The sequence below is a fragment of the Haliaeetus albicilla genome, chromosome 10, assembly GCF_947461875.1.
Source record: "Haliaeetus albicilla chromosome 10, bHalAlb1.1, whole genome shotgun sequence".
Taxonomy (NCBI): Eukaryota; Metazoa; Chordata; class Aves; order Accipitriformes; family Accipitridae; genus Haliaeetus; species Haliaeetus albicilla.
In genome coordinates this window covers 8,659,179-8,681,545 of record NC_091492.1, presented here as the reverse complement: position 1 = coordinate 8,681,545, position 22,367 = coordinate 8,659,179, and the positions used below count along the sequence as shown (strand labels likewise).

The 22,367-nt window shown below is 38.8% G+C and overlaps 1 protein-coding gene across 3 annotated transcripts in view; it reads left to right on the top strand.

Moving 5' to 3' along the window:
• The first annotated feature begins 2,056 nt into the window (after positions 1–2,056).
• The window catches only part of CDH8 (cadherin 8), a 150,701-nt gene continuing 130,390 nt past the window's right edge, over positions 2,057–22,367 (top strand). For 2 of the 3 annotated variants that reach the window (XR_011326478.1, XM_069793412.1), the window contains exons 1-2: positions 2,057–2,513; positions 17,296–17,740. Coding sequence is in view for 2 of the 3 variants with exons in the window: in XM_069793412.1 (XP_069649513.1) it covers positions 17,489–17,740 (252 nt within the window). In the remaining variant the exon portion in view is untranslated. The remainder of the gene's footprint in view (positions 2,514–17,295; positions 17,741–22,367) is intronic. The other variant, XM_069793414.1, reaches the window with a different exon arrangement.

Below are 22,367 nucleotides of genomic sequence, written 5' to 3'. Positions count from 1 at the left end.
AAAATACCCTTTGGAACAGTGGAACCCCAGGTAAAGAGAAGCCACATTTCTGATGTTATCTATTGCACTGCAAAGTGTTTTGTATTTCCCTCAAGGCTCTCTGCCTGCTTCAAGTAGGTATTGTGTATTTTATATCCATCCTTCTCCAAGGAATCATCCCAGGCTCACAGCTTGGAAAGTAAATGTTTGGGCTGAGGGAAGCAAAGAACTAGTTAGATGTTTCTTCATTGCCCTTGAAAAATGTCAAATTTTGTGTACGTTTTGCTACATTCTGAGTTTGAGACTTTTCAGAATGAATATCTGTGCACAAAGAAATGCACCTGTTATCTGAAATAACTTGCATTTAGTTAAAGTGAAGCACATAAGAGCTCCAAATGCAGGTGTCTCATTCACTGTCTTATATGTGTGCATGCATACACAGTAGCAGCATGAAAAATAAGATTAACAATCATGAAACCAAATTATATGTATTCTTACTATAATAAGGAATATTAGGGTCCACTTTCTGTAATCCTAGAGAGATCTTTGGCAATGTAGTCATCTTATTTTTTGCTTAAGGTTAAAAGGTTTTCAGATTATATGAATGAGTTCAAGATGACCAGCCATTTAAAAATAAAGTTGAGCAATGAAGCAGCTTTAATAATACAGAACCACACTGAATGCTGATCTGAAACACAACATAAAACAGGCCAAAGAAAGTTGGAAAACAAGGATGGAACTGAGTGCACGTAAGCTTCTACAACAGTACTAGTTAAGTGTTGAATCAGTCCTCCATTTTAAGTCGTTGTCTGTACCTGACCATGTCTATACCTTGTGCTCCTAGTGCAATACTGACCCCTTCTCTATTGGTAAACATTAAACTTGGGGAAAAAAAATAAAGGTGGTGGTAACATTTAGAGCTATGATGCATGTAACTCTTAAATGTATTGTATTTAATCTGCTAACAGGTAATACATGCAGCATAAAAAGGAAGAAAACTCGTAAACTCGATTGATAAAGAAGGTGGGCACAGGGGTCGCTTTGACCTCTGGCAGGGCGCCGGCGTTCCTCGGCCCTCCGCAGGGATGCTTTGCTGTCAGCCCTGCCGGGACCCGTGCTGAGCCCTCAGAAGGGATGAGCAACCTTCAGCTCTTTAAAGTCAAAGGCGGTTGAGGATCCTCAATGCTGAGGGTCCCTCAGCCTCTTTCCAGCACTTCGCAAGCCGGGGCTGTGCAGCGCACCAGCGCTGTCACTCACAAAGAGGATGGTCAACAACTTACTGTACCGTGGTTGCCCTTCAGCCATCTCTTGCTCTGTGGAGGTCTTGGCTCTGTCCTGCGTTTAGGCTGCTTCAGGCTCCTGCTTATAATTTGACTGCCACCCTTGGCTTTAAAACAGTACGGGAGAGAATTTAAATGCCCGCAGTTCTTTAGGGTTTGTTTGGAAAAGGGTTTTTTAGAGGATGCCCTCCCCGTCGCCGGAGCGCCCGGCTCGCTCTCCCGCGGCGTCTGTCACGGAGACGAACAACCGCCGCCCGCCCCTCCCGCCCGCTCCTCACCCCTCCGCAGCCCTCTCCGGGCTCCTGCCGCCCTCCCCGCGCCGCAACCCCCCGATCCCGACCCGCCGTGTCCGCTGCCAGTCTCCCGGCGGCCCCGGCCTCCCCTGGGTGGCGGGAATCGCCTCAGAGGACGGAGGGGGGGGGGGGGGGGGGCGCGGACGGACACCCTTCTCGCCCGCCGCCTCCTCTGCCCCCCGCGGCGCTTCGCCGCCGCTCTTCCTCCCTCCCGCTGCCCGTCTGCCGGCGCTCCGGGCACGTCCCGGCCCTGCCGTGCCGCTCCGCCGCCCGGGCCCCGGCGGGCGCCTCCCCGGTGGCCCCCGCGCCTCAGAGCCCGGCCTCCCGCCCCGCTCGGCGGGTGCCGCCTCGGCGCCCGCCCCCGCGCCCTTCCCGCCCGGCCTGAGGGAAATGCCCCGGCTCGGAGTTGGCGGTGCGGGCGGCTCCGGGGAACGAGTGGCTCCACGGTTTGTGGAAAAGTTGTGTGCTTACCGGGTTAAAGGCGGGGTAGGGGGGTGCGAAGGAGAGGGAGGGGGGGAAAAACCACCACCCAAAACTGCTTACATGAATTTCCAAGCGCTAGACCTGCCTCCGAGATCAGCCCAATAAGAGCTGTCAGGGGAGGCTCCCAGCTCACTTTTCCACATCACTTCACAGTTACATTTGGCAGGCAGGCACGTTGGAGCGCTCAGACCCGGAATTAGTGGATTTATTTGGAATATCCCTGCTTTCCTGGAGACGTGCTGCTGCCGCTGGCTTGTGCGAAGGGAGAAATTAATAACTGCACTTTAGCATGCAGGCACAGAAACCCGAGAAGCTAAGTAACCGGCATCTCCTCCAGCATCAGCAGCATCAAAAAGCATGAAAAGAAAATCTGGAGAACCCTGCCTGCTCACAGGGACTGGCTAATGTTTTTTACCTCACCCTTTCAATCCATGCGTGAAGTGGCTGTCAGCAAGCGGTTTCCTTGGTCCTTGAAAGAGTGAGTATTCATTTTATTAATATTATTTATGTCTCACTGGCAGAGGGCTGTCTCTCTGTAGATTTCTTTTTGACTTAGTGTCTGTGCAAGGTGCACTGTGCAAGTGCCTTCCTTGTTAATAGGTACGGTATTAGGCTGAACTATAGTGGCTCGTTAAGTCCGATGTTTTGAAATTCCTGATAATGAAAATGTCATGGGATTATAGTTAGGATTTTTTTTGGTTTTTTTTTATTCCCTTGGGAGGAGGAGTGGTGGTGGTGGTGTAGCTATTTCTCCTCCTGTTTTGTTTTTTTGGGGAGGATTGGGGTTTTTTTCCTTCCCTTCTCCCCCCCCCCCCCCCCCCCATTTTAAAGGATCAGGAGGTCTTTGGATCACAGGGGGTTGCTTCCAAGGCTGGAGAACCCATTTCTTCTCCTTGTTTTCTTATTTAGTACAATAAATCTCTGGGCTATTTCACTGTGTTGAGTAGATGCAGGGCTGTATTCATGCATTGAAATAGATTGCAGTTTTCGTGCTGAGAATAAAAATCACCCACCAGCCAGATATGTAAATGAGGGAGGAGGTGGCTGGAAGAAGAACCATGGGGGGGTGGAAATCCCCCTGATTTATCACCATCCCTCCCTCCCCCCAAAGCTTTGTACCCCCTAGGTAAATAAATAGGAACGGTATGATAGCTTCCTTTCCTACTTTCAGAGAGGAAAGCATCCCAGAAATACTGCTCTTCCTCTTAAAAGCTGAGATGGGAATGAATCTTTAGCTGTAACTAGCCAGGAGTCATCCCTGTCCCACAAGTTGTTTTCCTTCCCTTTCTTTGGTTGACTAAACAGATAATGCACCCAGCTGAAACTTCAGACAGGGAGAAAGCCCCTTAGCTCCAGTCACTCATTAGTTGCATCACTGCTAAGGCTCCCAGAGAAGAAATGCAGGAGTCTGTCGACCCCTGAAGCTGGCTGTTTCACTAAACGCTTCATCTTCTCTTTGAGGAAGGCAGAGGAGTAACCCATCCTTACATTCAGCTTGGCTATAATATCTGCTGGGTAGCAGCATCCCAATTGGGAGCCCCGAGCTGTCAGACAGCATCCCTGCTAGACAGTATCAGACCTGTATACGGTGCTTGGCTGGGGAGCCTGAGAGGCACTGCAAAGCTTCAGCACAGAAAGCCTATGGCAGTTTCTATGTGGTTATTACAGAAGAGATTAATTCAAATCCTTATTTAGACACTGCCTACCGCCATGAAGGTGACACCACTTAACATAGGCAGGAATTCCTTTGTGGTTCATTGCTGTTCAGTCATGTCTTGAATCTGTCTCAATTCAAACAGTTTGCATTTAACACCAGACTAAATAGAGTGGAATCAATCCAACCTGGCACATAACGGCATTACACAAACCTGCTCGTGTTGCCAACAGGTATCAAACTCTATACCCTCACTTCTCCCTCCCTCTTCCTCTCTTTTAGACAGGCAGAAACACACATACCCCGTTTCATGCAAACGAGTGTCTGTCTTCTGAAGGTAGGAATAAATACTTGTACAACTTTCATAAAGGCTGACACTTCTAAACAGCCAACTTGATCGCATAAATGGCTCACCATTTGTGTCTCTGGGTATCACAGCCAGATGTTTTTTGGGCGGTGCTGATTGTAAGAAATCAAATAACATTAACTGTTTATTGTTTCAAATCTACCATGTTAGTGCTTAATAGGAGGGAAGCTAACAGCTGCTCACTTCAGTTTCAGTTAAAGAATAGAGCTGATAACTACCAAAGCTATAGATAAAGAATCTTCTTAACTTCACTCATCCTCTTGTGGAAATTCTTCAAGAGTTTCTCTGCTTTAAGGATAAAGAGAAATATGCAGTACTTTTGTATGAATGATATTACTTCTCTATGTTCAATACCAGACTGTTAGGAACAAGAAGAGACTTCATAATAGGCTTCTCAGTAAATATAAGTAAATAATAAATACATTCAGAAGACTGAAAAATTACCCTAGTGTATGTTTTCCCTATTTTAAATAAAATAATAAAGCAGCTAGAAGAAGTTAGTATTTTGCATACCTGTGAAATTATCAGATTCCACACCCATAAAATGTGGTAACATCAAAACCCAAAAGGTCTCTGGAGTGTCACCTCCCAGCTTAATTGTATGAATGTTTGTGACAGAAAAACCCTAAGAAGGGAAGTGATTATTATGTGGTATTCTGGTCTAAGGTTTTCATTCATTTAGCCTTATTGTTCTACCTTGCTGCATACAGAATGAGCACAGCTTTCTAATAGCTTCCTCCTAGGCTTGCTATTTATTAACTCTCCCTCCTTTTTTAAAAACTTGCATCCTGACTATAAAGAACTTTGATTTCCATGCCTAGTTGTAAGCTGAGGGCCTTCAGTGTCCTCAGAGATTGAAGTAGTTCATGAAAGTTGGTTCTTGAGTTATACAGGTGAGCAATTTGTTAACTGAGCAGGCTGCTAGCCAAGAAACTAACTTTGGACATTTTCTTCAATATTAAAAAAAATCGATAAGAAGTACGTGTGCCTGCTTAACAAATGCAACTGGTTTTAATAAGTATCCCTGTATAGGACATCTACTCATTTTACACCATTCATTTAAATTTAAAAAAAAAAAAAAAAGTTTTCATTTCTGTGAGATGAGGTAGAATCCTCTTTAGACAAAGTTGCTCAGTGCTTTTTCAGTATACTTTAGTCATTCCCATCAGCTCCTGCTACTGAAGTCCAAAACAGAGTTGTAAAGGGGGAAGTAGTCCCCCAATCAGATTTAAATTTACTTTCTTTGTCATTTGTAATCTTTAGAATTTTTCCAATAATACTGCACCTTTACCAAATAAAGTAATTGATCCCTGGACACCTTATTTGTATCACTATTAACATATGCTGCATCATCTTCTCTACAAAAAATATACTTGTACTCCCTTCTTCAGGATACAGAGCTTTACAAGTAAGAATGTGCAATCAGCCACGGATATGGATTTAGGTCTATTACACCTTGAAGTGCTTCCTGAATTTTATTTCTATTTCTTCTTGCACAGTCGCAGATTTCATCTTTTAAAAATCTTCATTTCAGAAGACCTAAGAGCCCTACAGACTTTAGCTGGTACTTTTTCAGCCAAATTAGGAGCCTGGAACCCACCCACCTGACCTTTGATACATACAGATAATTTCATTTTCAAAGCTCCAGAGACTTTAAAGGGGAAAAAATACTGACCTCCTAAGTTTATGAACAAGAAAGAAATGTGAACGTGTACTTTAAGCTCTTGCTGCTGCATACCTCTAAGTGATGATTATGCATACTCTGTAAGAGAAAGCAACTGCTGTAGCTTATGCTACATAGTATAAACAGGTATTTTTGTAGCATATCTGATACCATAACGTACTGTATATTTTAGCAGCATTCCTTTTCTGTTCTGTTTTCCATTCTGATATTGATAAAGCTTGACCTTTTGCATATACCATTAACATTAATAATTGTATGCTTACAGTATACACTATAGTTGGATCATAAGAGTCTTTCAACTATGAGTTTAAAATAATACAAACTAAATTCTTTCAGTGGGAGGGAAATGTGAAGGCATTTTGAGCTTGGAACATTTTAGGCATCATTGCTACCATAAGATCGCATCAATAGAATTAAATTAGGTGATGGAAACTCAACTTTTTTCTTAGTGTTGTTGCCATAGAAAAGGTGTCTCACTTCATAGCTTTCTGAACATAACTATTTGAGCAGTAGATAGACACAGAACAAAATAAAGTCCAATAGTCCAATTTGAGATTTCAAATGTGTATGTGTGTGTATGTGTATATAGATATATTCCCCCCCCTCGCCCAGATAGAGCCCTTTGTTCTGGAATCTGTTCAGCATGTTTCTCATTTTGTGAACCAAGTAAATAACATCAATGCAGTGGCATTTCAACTATATTAATAAAATTTTGTTCCCCCCAAAACATTGGGTACTGATGGTATCTGAAGTGCTGGGTGGAAGCTGAAAAGGAAAGATGATTTCTGAACCAGTTTAGTTACCAATAGATAGAGTTTAAAGCATCTGACTCCAGGCAAGAGACTGATTTCTGCCTGCCTTAGTCATGAGAGTAGTCTTTATCTATGAGTTGCAATGATAATGCTCATAGAATTGGTTTTCTAAGGTGTTAAGGATAATGTGTCTTCTGAAAATCATTTGAAATTGAGAATAATCAGCATCTTGGCTTGGATTTGAAATGAGTAATGTCAACCAGTCCTAGATCTGAGTAAGTGAAACCTTCCATGAGTAAGTGTCTACTGTACCCTGCCTATGTCATAGACAAGCTCAGAAAGGTGTTTCTCAGCGTGTCTTGCTTAGGTCTTTGCAAGTGGATGTGGGAGTTCAATACATCATGAAAGCAGTCAGTCTTGGCAGTCATTAGCTCACAGTTTCAACTCTCTAATTTGGTGTACATTTGGTTGAAGTAGCTTACTCCTGGGAAGCAATGCTCAGCTTAATTTGAGGATCTTGGGTAACTATTTAAATCCATTTCCTTTGCAGTCACTGATTATCATAATCATATATATGTATATATTTTATATTTTTATGGGGGTTTAATATCTATATATATAAAAATCATTATATCAAAGCCCCTAAATACTGTTGCAAATGGACTGTATGCAGAGGTAGTGCACTTCGTTAGTTGAGTTTTGCAACTGAGCAACACTTTAGATGTGAACCTCTCATAGATTAAATGTAACAGCTATGATTGCCTTTTAAGTAACAGATCATCAGTACTTAATTCTTAATGTCGCAGAAGTTTAGATTGAGTTCTGTATTCTAGTCTGTGGGCTTTATTTTTCGTGCATTTCCAAAAGTTAGATTAAAACAAACAAACAAATAAATGAAAAAAATAAAACAAACCCACCACCAAAATAAAAACCTCAACTTGGCAACTACAAAAGTAGTAGGTTCATGTTGGAGGACCTTAATTCTTTCTAAACAACTCATTTAAGTTGACAGTAAAACTGCCATCAGATTCAATGAGGCAAAATTAAAGACCTTCACTTCTAATTTTGTATGGTTCAGAAAGAAAGATTTGAGTAGGTTTACTGGAGCAGTACTGTATGTAGTTAGAAAAGTCCAGTTATGTTCGCATTTTTCCTTTTTCAAGATTTTTTTTTTTAATGTAAACACCCATTTATGCATATGGCTGGATAGTTTATATAGCTTTCACTAAATCATCATGACCAGTCATAATTTTATATTCTTAGTTTAGTCAGAATATATGCCAGGAAAACTTCTTTTTCCTTAATTACTGTTTTGTTTAATTATGTAGAGAATACCTAATATTCTTTAAAGAAAACCAATGAAAATGAAAGCTCTGTTGTATATTCAAAAACGACTGAAAAAGCAGCCCATAAAGCAAGATATTTATGTTCTCCATTAATATTTAAACATTTTTAGCAAGTACAGGATAAGCACATCCCAGCTGCTGAAACTCTCATGATAAACGATGCCCTAGGCAGAGCATGGTTAACACCCAATTCTCAGTCTCAGGCCAATCTGTTTGCCTTTTTATGAGCTCTCTTCATGTTGTGCACAACTTGCCCCCCCCCCCCCCCAAGTGATACAGGTCTTCAGATTATGTAATACACCCTCGTAAAAATGAGCATCAGTTTGAGAGATGAGGCTGGCATGAGCTGAAGCTATTAAATCTATATGTAATGCAGTTCTATTTTAGTCAAAGGAAAATCACTTTAATCAGTGGACTGTAGAGAATAAAAATTACTTCAGTTCATTTCTTCCTCTTACTATAGAATGAAAACAATGCAGATACAACTATTTTTGTCATGTTTAAGTTTCTGGACTACCTTGGTTGTTCAAACAGATTTTTACTTTGTTCCCTCTCTGTTTTGAGCCTGCATCATGAGCTTCTCAGCACAATGGCGTGAGGTGAAATAATGATTTGACACGCATCAGTGGAGTATCTGACTCCCGTAAACCTGAAAACAAATCTTTTTTCTTAGTTCGAAGAAATGGAAAGGGAAGTTTGCAAATACCTTTTCTTCTACAGTAGATCTAAAATAGCTATATTGTCATTTTAATGCTTATTCTTTTGGTATCAGCCGTCATGAAAAAGAAATAAGCCACCCAAAAAATCCACAACAAAAAAAACCCCAACCCTAAAATGTAGATACTCATTTAATTGGAGAGGAAATGCAATCAAACAAGTCATATTATTTCAGTTGCAAACTGTGGAGCACATATTGCCTCTTTGTCCTGTATCTGTACAACATGTAGCACAGTTGGATTCATGACTGGAATTCCTGAGCACTACACAATGCAAGTAATACCAAAGTAGAAAAATTAGTTTGGAAGTGCTAATAACACACTTGGTGGGGTTTTTAAATGCATTCTGGTTCTGTAAAGTAGTGAACACTTCTGGAAAGACTGACAGCTTTATATACAAAGCATCAGAGACTTGGCAGCTTTAAAGTTGGCCTGTGTTGTTTTTACTGTTGAAGAGTAACAAAAATGTCCCCAATAAGAAATTTTGTTGATTTGGATAGAAGTTAAACAAGAAGCATGACATCTCAGGGCCAGGATACCCTTTTTTTTTTTTTTTTTAAAAAGGATTTCCTGAAAGTAAGTATTTGCCAAAAAAGTATAAAGAATATTTAGGTAGCCACTAACATAAAATAGACTTTGTAGATATGGTAAAGTATCATGTTTAAGCAATCGCAGAATAACAGACAATTTGTTACAATATGTTACTTTGATTAAAGTAGATATATTTCAATGTAATGTACATGTCATTTTCTCTTTATCCCAAAGCATTAGTCAAGTTGTGTAATGACCTATATCCTTTCGCAGCCTCATCTCTACCTCAGAACACCAGTCATGGTGTTTCCTAGTTAAAGGAAAAGAGTAAGGAAATTAAGGAAGATTAATTTATCTTCGAAAAGCTTTTCTAACCCTTCCTTTGCCTCTGAAACAGACCCCTAAAACGGAAGTAACCAGCTTTTGGCAATAATAATCTTATAGATAGATGAATAAATCACCCAATAAATATTAAAGGTCTAAATACTGAAGAAACTGTTGCATTTCCGTACCTGCCTGTGTATTTCTGCATGTCTATGTTTCCTTCCTCAGCGCAAGTTTATGGATTCCATCAGCTACATGACCGATGCAGACTCACAAAATCTGTGCCCTTAGCATTTGACGCAAGCTTAGGAATGCAATAACTTAAAGAACTGTTCAGATGTCTTTAACTATAAAAAGTAGCAATGTATGACTAAGCTTAAAAAATCAAGTGGCATATCTTTGCACACTGAATCACTCTGTGCGTTTTTGTGTAGGACAGAACAGCGAAGACCAAAAGAAAGGGAAAGGTAGTGTCTGTTTCTGTTGTTGCTGAAATAAGTAATTCTTTAGATAACTGCCTTTTGATTCTCCAAGCAGCCATAAGCAAATTGCCACACATAATATATCAAAATAAACCTGGACAATTGATTTGTACTTGTATTGGCAGGATCCTCTCCTGCACATCTCTGACAGCACAAAGTATACTTCAAGTGTATGTCACCCTGCTGCTATAGCAGAGTTAGCATAACATTTCCCATCTCATTTCCCTTCCTTTGAAATTTCAGGTGCTTGGCCAAAGGAAAGGATGTGTGGATAATGCTTTTCTGTGTTACAGTTAACTCCAGGTGACATAACAGTCCCTTAAAATCACTGTTAGTCAGTGAAATTTAGAGCAGCTACAAAGTACAATTATGATTTGGGGCAATGCCTGCAACATGCATGGCCCAGAATCTGGCTGCTGGCTCGCTGCCGTTTTCAGCCCCTCTCCACTGTGTGGTGGTGTGTACTGCTCATGGTCAGGATCCCTGGGAGTTCCCCTCCTGACAGGCTGTTCTCAGAACAGCACATCTGACTGCCGCCTGGCTGCAGCTGAGATGGTGGGAGATGTTTCCATCCCTAAAATCTGCCAGCATCAATGAACAGAGCTACATCAGATTGCCATAGTCACATACCAGTAGTCCATCAGAGTTTTATTTAAGCAGTTTCACTGTCCCTAATTGCTTGTTCTCTTCTCTTTTCCAGAAGTTATCCTCCAGTTTTGTTGATTCAGCTATTTGTCTGACTGCTCTCTAAAGCATATAGTCAAACTTCATATGCTCTTTGGCAGCACAGCTGTTTTCAAAACTTTCTGTTGTTGTCCTGTAGTTTATGGACTCTTTAGCTGTGCAATGATCTGGGTTATAAACTTGAAGGAAAAGACTTCCTGAAATAGGGGGTTGCAATTTTTTTAAAACCCACATTTCTGGCTTACAAATAGCACATCTGCAGGGAGAGTAAACTGCAGTGAAGAAAGGAATGGGAATGGAGAAGAATTATTGGAAACATGCAGCTGGCGTGTTGCAGGGGCAGGGTGGGGGCAAGAACCTCTTAAATTAAAATTGCTCTTGGTGGAAGAATAGCATGAGCAATGACCTAACCCAGCTCTGTCAAAATGATTTGGTTTAAAAAACACCTTACTATTAAAAGCGTTTAAGTTAACAAGATCAGTTTGACAGAACTGGGTTAGGGAGTGACTACGTATACAGTTATGCTGGCAGATAAAAGAGGCAGTAAAGTCTAGCCAGGGCATGCATGCAAGTGGCACTTTGCACTGGGCACTGCAAGGATGATATGAGCTACTGCCATAGTAGCATGTCTGATTACAGCCTCGGTCCCTCCTCATCTTGCAGTGAAGCGGAGAATTGCTTTTTAATTTTAATTTTTGGGGGGTATGTGAGTAATCTTTACACAAATGAGTAATCTGCTGAAGAATAGTAGTTATTATTTATGGCAAGAAATACTCACTCCTTTGCAGTGGAAACATGAGAATGATGCCTTATCCAAGGTAATTTAAAGTCCAGCTCAGGTACAATATAACTGATATTTCCTGGAAACAGAATGAGTATGTAGAAAAGTTATGCAGGCAAGGATGACATAGTTATTTGTTGGTTATGGTGTCTTGACAGTTCTATTCTGATGAACTTTGGTTTTGTTCTGCTTTAATGGCAAATTAAAATCCTTACCATAGTTCTCTTATAAGTAAGAATTATTCCTACGAGTGAGACTGGAGTGCTAAGGCCTTATATTTTTACTGTTGAAAACTTAAGGCTCTATTGTGCTGCCAAAAGAGGATCAATGAAGGAAAGATAATTGTACTTCTCACGGTGGGAAGGCTTTGCATCACGTTGCTGCTATTGATGGAAAAGGACCCTGTCTGAATCCTTGAGAAATGGGTCTAGGAAGCATAAGTGGTAGTGTAGCCAATACCTGCAGTAGTAAAAGTAAACCTAAAGAGCTTAAGGAACAGGAAGAACAGTGTGAAGTCAAAAAAACCTCCAAAAGATACTCTAGCTACTGTGGGGACAAAAAAACTGGAGGGAGAGAAATGGCCAGAGGTAAAAAAAAAAAAAAATAGTAATTTGAACAATAACAAGGAATTTGCTTGGATGTTAACAAAGGAAACACTAAAAGGTACAAAATACCTATACCTGTGTACAGGCTGACAAAATGGACCCCAATTTTGCAGATCTGTTGACAGGGGAAACACAACTCCTGATCATGAGCTGTGGGAAACCTGTGATAGTGTAAGGAGAAACTCATTGTTGCTTCATGAATTTCAGATAAAGGAAGTCACAAGATGTAAATTTTTGTGAAGGACACCTGATTAACCTTCCTATTTTATTTTTCTAACCTATATTAAAACTGTTACCCACAGCTCTGTTTTGCAGGAATAAGAATCCTTATTTCTGGCTGAAATTAAATTAAATTTATTCTTCTGGACACGAGAGCCCACATGGATCGTGTGGAATTTCGAGGCTCCAAAGGAAGCATGCAGAATGCACAGGCTATCTGCCTGCTGTCACACAGTGCTAGTTGGAACTCTCTAGGTGATCAGTAAATGAACGCCCCTCATCAATTATTCGAGGCTGCTTGTATTGTAATATGGATTTGCTTATATCAAATTAGCATTAAAGGTAGAGATTATGCATGAAGTTATCTAAAACTTTTTTACTAGAAATCCATTGCCTTTAAGTATTGTTTACCTCCTCATGTTATGGCAGTCTGATATCAGTCTTCTGAATGCGTACTTAAGGGGTCATTTAATGTACACAAAAAAAACCATCCTGAAAATTCTACCAAAAAACCAGCTTTAGGCAAAGATCACCAAATTTTGTCTGGCATCTCTAGTATAACTTACTTAAATAACCAGTATTTCATGGGTTCTTTTACCTGAATAATACACCCTAATGAAATAGCGAGGTCAAACGGCTTTTCTGTTGCATATCATCACTATGAAGGATAAGGTAAATGCAGAATGAAATAAAGAAAAAACTTTGTTGCGATTCTTAAGACAACCCTCTGTGTCTCTTATGTGAAGAAACGCTAGAGTGGCTCTAAAATCTTTTAAACTAAGATCATGGTGTAAATCATACTTCTTATTGAAAAAGAAGTTTATTAAACTACTTTTATTAACTTTTGTTAAAAAGATTAATAATCTGCTGCATTCCAGTGTTCTCCTTTTAAAGCTACAACATGATTCTAAAATACCTGTAGCAGTATTAGTTACATCGGAGATACTAGCCATCATAAAGCTTTCCACCACTCATATACAAAATGAGAACTGTCATCAGTTAGTACATCTACTATAACTATCTGCTGTCATACCTGGTTCTAACTTTAAGCAGGCAATTAACTCATACAAGTAATTTACATAGATTTTAGTTCCAACAGAGATTGCAGTGTGTATTACATTAATTTCTAAAGTTGGTATGCTAGTTATGTTCTAGTGTTAGGTTATAAACTTCTACTTCATTGTAATTACTTTTTGTGTTGTACTTGTATAAAATTTAGGCACTCTATGGCCTAGAGTTGTATGAGTATTGCTCCAGGATGGATGTTGCTGTGAATAGAATAATATTTTTCTAAAACTATATCAGCACATACCATAAGTGGAAAACAAACCACTCAGCTTTATCTGTATTTCTCTACAGGTTGTGCATGGACAACCAAATTTATGAATACAGTCTTATGTTTTGAAACATAGGACAGTTATCTGAATCTCTGCTACCTGACATAGTGTCACATTTTCTTTCCTCTCTTCGCTACATTAAAGAAATTCTTTATATTTTCAACATCACTTTCCCCTCTCAGGGTTGAAGGAAGAACTAAAGCTGTTTTGTCAACAGCTATGCTAGTTTAGAGTTGTATCATAGTTGTATATATCATACACTATACAAGGAAACCACTTAGAAGAGCAGTGAAGTTTTGTTAAAGATAACAGCCCAGGGCCATTTGAATATGTGGAAATTTGAAGCAAAAAATGTGCTTTTGTCAACACCAACAAAATCTTTATGAGGCTGGAAATACACTCTTTAAGGGCTGTGTGCTTGTCCTCTTTTGGTTGCTTAGCAAAAGGTAGTTCTGGCTTCACTGGAATAATTTTGCTGTCATTCTATACTCACTGCTTCTTTAGATCCTGGCATAATATAAGAAGGGGAAAGGCTACTGTGCCTCACCTGCTAGTCTTCCCTGATTGTCAGATGTCCCTTTACATGTAGCTTTTTAATATTGTTATAGTAGCCTGATTCAGTAGCCATATCAGTTTCTCCTACACATCTAATCCAGAGGATTATAATTTAACTGCCAGGCATTTCTTGATTTTCATATTAGCCTATATAAAAATTGCAGGGCCAAGTATTTAGTAATGCTTTCCATCAGCTCCCAACCAATGTGGTGTTCTGCTCCCAGTAATGGAGAAGAAAATTTATTTCCAAATTTGGTAAAGAAATTTGGGGACAGTACAATCTCCATGCATTGCACAAAGTAAATGCCACAATTCACTGATAGAGCAGTGAATCCCAAATGAGAGTCTATTTCTCAAATAAATCTCAACAGGCTCCACCAGTCTAAGTTGAACTATAGAGAAATTTATCCAACTCTACTGTTGCACACTTGATCATGTTCCCCTGCAGTACACTAATACATGAAAAAGCCCCATCAGATTTTTTTCTTTACCCTGCACTGCCTACTTGCCTAACTTTCCTGTTGGTACTTGAGAATCTCACAGTTTTGTGTTCATTGAGCTTATGTAACTACTCTTCACAGGGTTATTTCATTGAGTTGGGTTTAATGAAATGGTATGTGCATTACTAGTATTTTTGGTGTGCTTTTGACTCTTGTTTGCCTTAAGGTATTGCTAAATAGGGAGCTATTGTGAGGATGGTCCAGCCACAGGGAATCTTATGCGTTAGTGCTAGTGGATAGGTCCTAAATTTGATTGAAGTGAAGAGTAGCAGGCAGGAAGTCTGGGGGAGGAACTGAGGAGGGATGCACTGAAATGAGCTTAATGCTTGCCAAGGATTCAGAGTGGCAGTCTGAAAAACAAATATCCTGTTCTTTCTTCAGACAAAAATGTTTCTGTGAGCATCACATTGTTTTATCTCATTTATTTCATCTCTTTTAGAAGGCAGCCTGTGTAGATTAATTAGGAATTGTTTTCAAAAAGCTTCTTGACTATGAAAAGAAGTGCTTTATTATTATTTGGTCCTGTGAGTAAAAAGAATTATACTAATTTGTACTGGGAGAGTAAGAAAGTCAGTCATGGCCCACTTGGGTTCTTTTTATAAGGCTTTCTTGGACAAAGAACGTACTATTCTGTTTCTGGTGGGCGTCTATTTCTGGGTCAAAAATCACTTTGTATATAAAAACTGAAAACTCAGCTACAGAAAAGGACTCTCAAGTTGCGTTTTCAGTTTATGCCCCCAGTTTTGAATTTAATCCTGGATATTGTTTGAAAATGATGTCTATTACTCTGTTTTATAGTGGTTCTATTTCTCCTGTGTTTCAACTCTTGCTCCAATGAAGAAATCAGAAAAAATCTGTCCCCTGGCAGACATGTGCACCCGCAAGTCCACGTGCACCCGCAAGTCCATGTGCACCCGGATCCCATACAAACACACTTAACCACTTTCATTGAAAGTTTGGCTGTTTCTCTCTTTTGATACCTTCTACCACCAAACATGCCCCAGGAAATCTATCTTTTTAACATGTGCCGTAAAGCAGCAGTAGTAACCTCCATTTAATTCCCTAGACTGTCAATTAGTCAATTAGACTGTTTGCTCCTCATCCTCTTCTGGGATTGAGAGAATGACGAGAGATTGAAGGCCTCTCTTACTTCCCTCATGTTTTTTCCAAAATTTCATTGCAAGAGCATAGTGCATTCTCCGACTTCTTTCTTTCCATGTCAGTCAGCGATGAGGCCTGCAAGCCACAGTTACTTCTGTAATGGATATTCACTTCATTCTTGATGCATTGTCAAAGCACTGCGCTATTAGCTTACCATTCTTCCATGCTACTTGAGATATTGAGTTTTAGTTTGATAACAGCTCTTGTTCCCTTTTAACAAGACAATTTGCTCACAGTTTCAGATTTTCATGCAACAGATTTCACAGTTGCTTTGGCAATTACTGAAGTTTAAAAAAAAAAATTACTTTTTACATTGTTTGCTTTTAAAATAACAGCTAACTTTTACTGGCGTTGTTCATGTTTTCAGATATTCTCTTCCATGAGTGTGTATGAACCTAAAAAAAAGAAACAACTCCCCCCCCCCCCAAACCAAACAAAACCCACCACCAAACCCAAACCCCCAAGATTTTCATAGACATGTAACACTAGAACTCATTTTAAAGTGGGGAAAAAACCCAAAAGCCTAGGACATAGTTTAAGAGTAGACATTTCTACCTATCTTGTATATAGTGGTTTCTTATGAGATTGATTGTTTGGATATTAATCAAAGAAAATATATCAGGAATCTTTTTACATAACTCCAACCTTATCAGAGTAGTTGTAATGCACCCCTTCTCTCTTAGCCATGTCCCATCTATCTTTCAAAGTGATCCATGGCTGCATTTCAGGTTTTGCCAATCAGTGCAGCATTAGGAAGCCCTACTATGTTAACTTGCTTGTGCACTTCAAGGAATATTTACACTGAGATGAAACCTGATGTGGCTGCCTAATGGGTGGAAAGGGTGGGTGGGGAAAGAAGAACAAAATGCTCCCAAGTGTCCATCAAAGAAAATGTCTGAAATAAAATGTGACTCTGCTTTCTCTGAAAGTGGGAGAGGGACACTAAGAGTCCTGTAGTGCAGATATGCATAAATGAGCTTACTTAGGTTCTGGTAGTGGTCTGGTTTGGGGATCATAGATTTCACAGTGGACTTACCAGTCCTGTTCCTCTGCTGGCCTGTGACAGTTTTGCTGAGCTGTGTGCTGCTGCAGCTAGATGATTACTAAAATGCAAATGTACTGCTGGAGCCTTGTACACTTACAAGAAGTAATTTTTTTTTTTCCTTGTGGAGGAAAAGAGAGTAAGTCTGTATGCTAGAACATTATTTTGTTTGACTTTTATTATTTGACATGCCGAGTATTTATAGTTGACTACATAAAAAAGTACAGGCTAGCAAGAAGGCCAGGAGCTTCTTCAGACCCTAAGACAAACTGCAAGTAAAATGTTTTCGTGAGTGTGTGTAATCATTTATCTGGGTCTTCTCTCGCTATTTCATGCAATGAAGGAATTCACAGATCACTTTATTTATTTTTTTAATCCATTTAATAGGCACTAATATTATGTGCAGCAATTTTAAAACCTAATATGGTTTGTTTGTGATGTAAAAGTAAATAAGATCTTTCTGAATGCTTTCCTAAGCTCTTTAGTCACTGATTTGACCTTTTTTTTTTCCCCCCACCAGGAATCTTTAATGACTGGAAAACTCAATGGATCATGTTTTTATAATCTAAGCTATTTTTACGTTGACTGTGCTGTACACATGGAGGAGCTGTAAGTAAATGTTCTGTACTGCATGATGAATTGGATTGCTACAGTCTGGAGGAAAGCAAAATAATAATTTCATTTCTGTGGTGATTTGCGTAGCTTGTGGTACAATGCCAGAAAGACTAACGGAAATGCTTATGGATACATGGACTCCATTAATAATATTATGGATTACTGTCCTTCCTTCCATTTATATGGCTCCAATGAATCAATCTCAAGTACTACCAAGTGGATCAAGTACAGGACTAAAAAGGCTAACTGAAGAACAAAGAGTTTTGAACCGTTCCAAGAGAGGTTGGGTTTGGAATCAAATGTTTGTATTAGAAGAATTTTCGGGACCTGAACCAATACTAGTTGGCCGGGTAAGGCAAGACTTGTTTTTTTTTCTCTTGAGTATGTAAATGTATAGCATGTGAAGGTCTTCAGTCACCTGGACTTTTCTAAGAAATTCAAATTTGAGGTGCTCTGTTACTCTGAAATTCTCTAATACCCATACCTTTGTGCTTTAAATTTACCTCATTTTAGGGATATGGTTTCCTGGTTAGCTAACCTTCTATTTACAACAAAATTATGCATATTCTATTTGCCAAAAATACACAAGCATGTGCACGTCCTCTCTTTAATATCGTTAGTCACCACTCTTCGCTTCTGTCAGCTGAAGATTTTCACTAAAGCAGCTTTTTGTAATAAGTTCCTATTCATTCGTTCAAAAAGGTTGTTACACCTATAGGCCATTTTCTATCTCCAGGCTGATTTACACAGAAGTTATTTATGCTCTGAGAATTCTTAAAAACAAAACCAAAAAGGGATGTGTGGTATATACAACAAATTACAAGGTACTAGTTTATAGGGAGGTTCTGATAAACACACATATGAAATAACATTATTGCCACGGATTTTGTAATTTACTTTCAAAGTTAGGAAGATAACACAAGGAAAATTATCATGGTTTTTTATGTGTCCTAGCTTGCCTGTTGCCTTAAACCTTTGATTATTGCCATGCATTAGCTTATTCTGTAGCTCAGTATATTACCCCCAGTCAGTGTATCAGCCTTGCACTTTCCCTAAAAAGAGATCATGGGTCATCTGCATTCGTCAGGAATGAATTATCTTTAGAATTATTCTTAGAAAAAAATTATCTGTTCCTAAATGCATGTTTGGCCTATAGTGAGCAGTTATAAATACCTTGATTGTTTATCACTAAAGTTCAGTTGCCTTTGAATAACCAGGTACATATTGTCATATTACCTGGCTACTGAAATTGAGTAAAAAATAAATCAATAAATAAATCTGCAGAACAGAAATAATGGATATCAGTTAATTTCATGATAATTTTGGAAATGTTATTGGTAAATGAATAACATATAGTATAATATAGGGACTGTCAATATTATATCTATTGATAGCTGTCAATAGCTATATCTATTATTGAAGAGAACACAGATCAAGTTCATTCCTAAATTTTTCCTAGTAGCCACTTTCCAGTTGAAACTTAGGGTCAGAAGGTGTAATGAGCTTTTTATCCAGTGACTCCTGAGCACTGTGTGAATTTATACTTATATCAGGTATTATATATCTGTTCTCATTTGGTTTTCTGTGGTTAGCAACATCTCAATTTCAGAGAGATGGCGATATGCTTATTTCAGATCTTAAAATATTTTATCCAACCCATTCTTTTTAGAACATTTTGGTCAAGCTTTTAAATGATTCTGAGTTACTTTTGAGTAGCTGGGGAGAATCCTGAGTTTGTACTTTGTAGTACTTTGATTTTCAGGGTATATCCAAGTCTTAATATTTTTACAAAATTACGTTTCTTTGGTGGGCAAAATATCCTGAATTGTTGAAGTCATTAGTGAATGGAAGTGGGTGGGTTAAACTAAGCCAGACTAATAAAGACATTATCCCATCTTCTGCTGGCATTTTGAATAGAATTAGCTACCCTAAAATGCTGTGACAATCTATTTGTTGAGACTGCCTCATAATTAAAACACTGCATGATATAGATGGAAACGAGCAAAAAGTGAAATTTGCTCCCATAGGGAGAAATCCTTGGCTTATTCATGGAAATTGGCTTAAAATATTCTTGTAATTCTTGTCTGTATTTTTTAACTCTCTCCACAAAAATCATCCATATTTCTGACTTATTTTTCTTTCCTAAGGTTTACAAGTACTATAGGTGCTTTCAAACTCTGCTGTAGTCAGTAGAAACAGAGGTACTTCACATCTTTCAGAGCTGCTCTTAATCCTTCCTGACTATAAAGCAGCAACTCCCTCAATTATAGTTCTTGACAATCCTTCCTCCCAAAACTCAAATGTGTACAGAATGTCACAAGCAAAATGCTCTCCTTCTCCATGAGTTGGGCTATGGTTTGTCCTCTGTGATGCTCATTGGTTTCTTGTCTGTTGCAATTTAAAAATAACCTCCTTTTCAGAATTCACAGTAGATTTGCACTTACCTAGTTCCTCCTCATCTCTTTTTTTACTTATACTCGTCCTCCAACCTTTCAATTTTGCCCCCTGCCAATGGATTTGCTTGGGGTATCTCCTTCATTCTGTGGCTTTCTTTATCAACTATTTTTCTGTGCTATGACTAACCTTGATTTCCCCCACCCCCCACCCCAGACTTTGAATGAAGGGTACTCTGTAAAATAAGATATAGTGAATTAATGTAGAGAGGCTTAGTATTGTGGAAAGAATGATACCAAATGTGTGCCACCTGCCTGCTGCATTTTCTGGGCATAGATGTGGTTTTGTGCCATTATAGAGGCAGTGTTGCTTGTACGTGCTTTTTATATGTTCAAAGTACTGGTATAATCTCCAAACAAATTTATTATTTGACAGTTAATTGTTTCAAAGGGAACATTCTTGAAGCGAATCTAATTATGTAGGTTTTGGTTGCAGTTTTTGTCTCTTCCTACACTATTGTAGAGTACATGGTACTTTTCATAGTCACGTATGGTTTGTACAAACACGTAATTAGGTGCTCTAGATAGTAAATACAAAATAAGGTTTTGCACAAACAGAAATAATATATACATAAGCAGAATTTGATGTATGTTCTCAAATATACCTTTAAAGCCCACTGAAAATTCAGCTCTTAAGAACTGCTCAGAATAATGTTGATACTTAAATAATGTTTTTCATGTCAGTGGGTAGAAAGGCACTGAGTAGAAGCATTTGATTCTAATGGAATTGAAACGTATATTGGCAAAATAAAACTGAAAATTGAGGTTAATTATAATAAATATAACAAGAATACAAATCGCTTTCTAAAGAAAAGCCTGAATATAGAGTCTATGCATTCATTCTGTTAGTTAAAAAGATCTCATAGCAAAGTTTCTGAAATACAGAGAGAGTTGAGCAAGACAGGATTTACAGAGAAATGTAGTATCATTTATTAGGCTGCTCAGTTTCTCCAGGAGAAACAGCTTCTAGGCATAAAGACCCTTCTTCAGAATTTTAAGTGTGGCAATACAACTGCACACTCTTCAAAGGTACTTGTTCATTGCCGTTCTGCATGAATATATATTAATAAATGCATTCCAAATGTATTTACTCTAATAATTGAAAGAATGTGGGGTGAGACTAATAGGGGGATTTAATGTGACTTCTTAAAGCATGGTGGTTTTCTTCAATGACTTGAGTAAAGGACAGGAGAAAATCTTATGCTTTCATTCTTGAACTTCTTACAACGAGTTTGAACAATATGCACTTTTAATGTCAATTTTCATCATTATGTTCAGTAGGATCAAGCTCAAACAAAATAAGCCCCTCTACTTGAGTTCACACATCTGTAAAAAATATATGAATACTTATCTCTTAGGGTGATTTCTGAATTTATGAGATTTCTCTGTAAAATGCTACAAACATTCTAGGTTTTCTTTTTTTGTCTGTATTAATATTGCATTTATTTTGTCACATGGTATTGGAATATTCCGTATTGTTTTGATCTGTACATGTAGAAATGTATATATGCATTTTGAGAAACCTACAAAGTAACCTTTTTCATGTTTGTGTGACATCAAATTAGTTTGGTTTTGTTCACGGCAATACAATACAGAAAGATAGATTTACAAATACCTTTTCATACTTTATGTCTTTTTTTTTTTGCTTCATCCATAGAAACAGGTACGTACTTTACAAAGCTACTGCATCTACTTTAGAAGACTCCATATACTGCATATTGCTGTCAGCAGTTTGCAGGCCTCCCAGTGGCTGACAACCTCATTCAAGTGTAGAGTGATATGTCTTGTGACACTGCATGCTGTCCCTGTGGACTTGATTAGTTAGATAGAACTTTTACTTGATATACACTGCTGCATTTTCTTAGTCTCCTCTGCATGCATTTACAGCACCATGGCAGATGTGCTGTGAAATCTGTGGTGTAGCAAATGCCACTGTTCTTTCACAGGAGACAGCCATCGAATTCACAATGAAATAGATAATGGAGTTAAAAAGCATTAGGAAACTAGGGTTTGGGTATATAATTGCAGCTCCTGTTTTATGGAACATGTGTTGTTTGTGATGTTTTCAGTGGGATAGGACCTGGTTTAATGATGTTTTTAAGCAAAAATCTGGGATAGTTAATGTGTTAACAGTTGTCATTTGTAAGTACAATGCAAGGAAAGAACAGACGAGGGAATGAGGGTGACAATAGTTGTTCGTTTGTTTTTATTTCCCTGGCTTACCATTAAATGAATCAGCGGTTAGGTCCAGACACAAAAAACCACTAATGGTCAGTCAAATTGGTGCTGTTTCTGTGATGATACTCCTCTGGCAGTGCTCCCTGGTTTCTCCCAGAACCTTCCCCACACTTTATTGATGAATGTACCTATGTCCAGTCCCAAATATATTGCATACTTTGCATACAGTCTCTGTGATGAGAGATTTGTAAAATGAGCCAGGGAAGACCAGCACCTGTGTCACGTGCACAGCTGCTATGTCACATCTGTGGCATATGGCCAGTAGAAGAGCTGTGCTAGCTCTTGG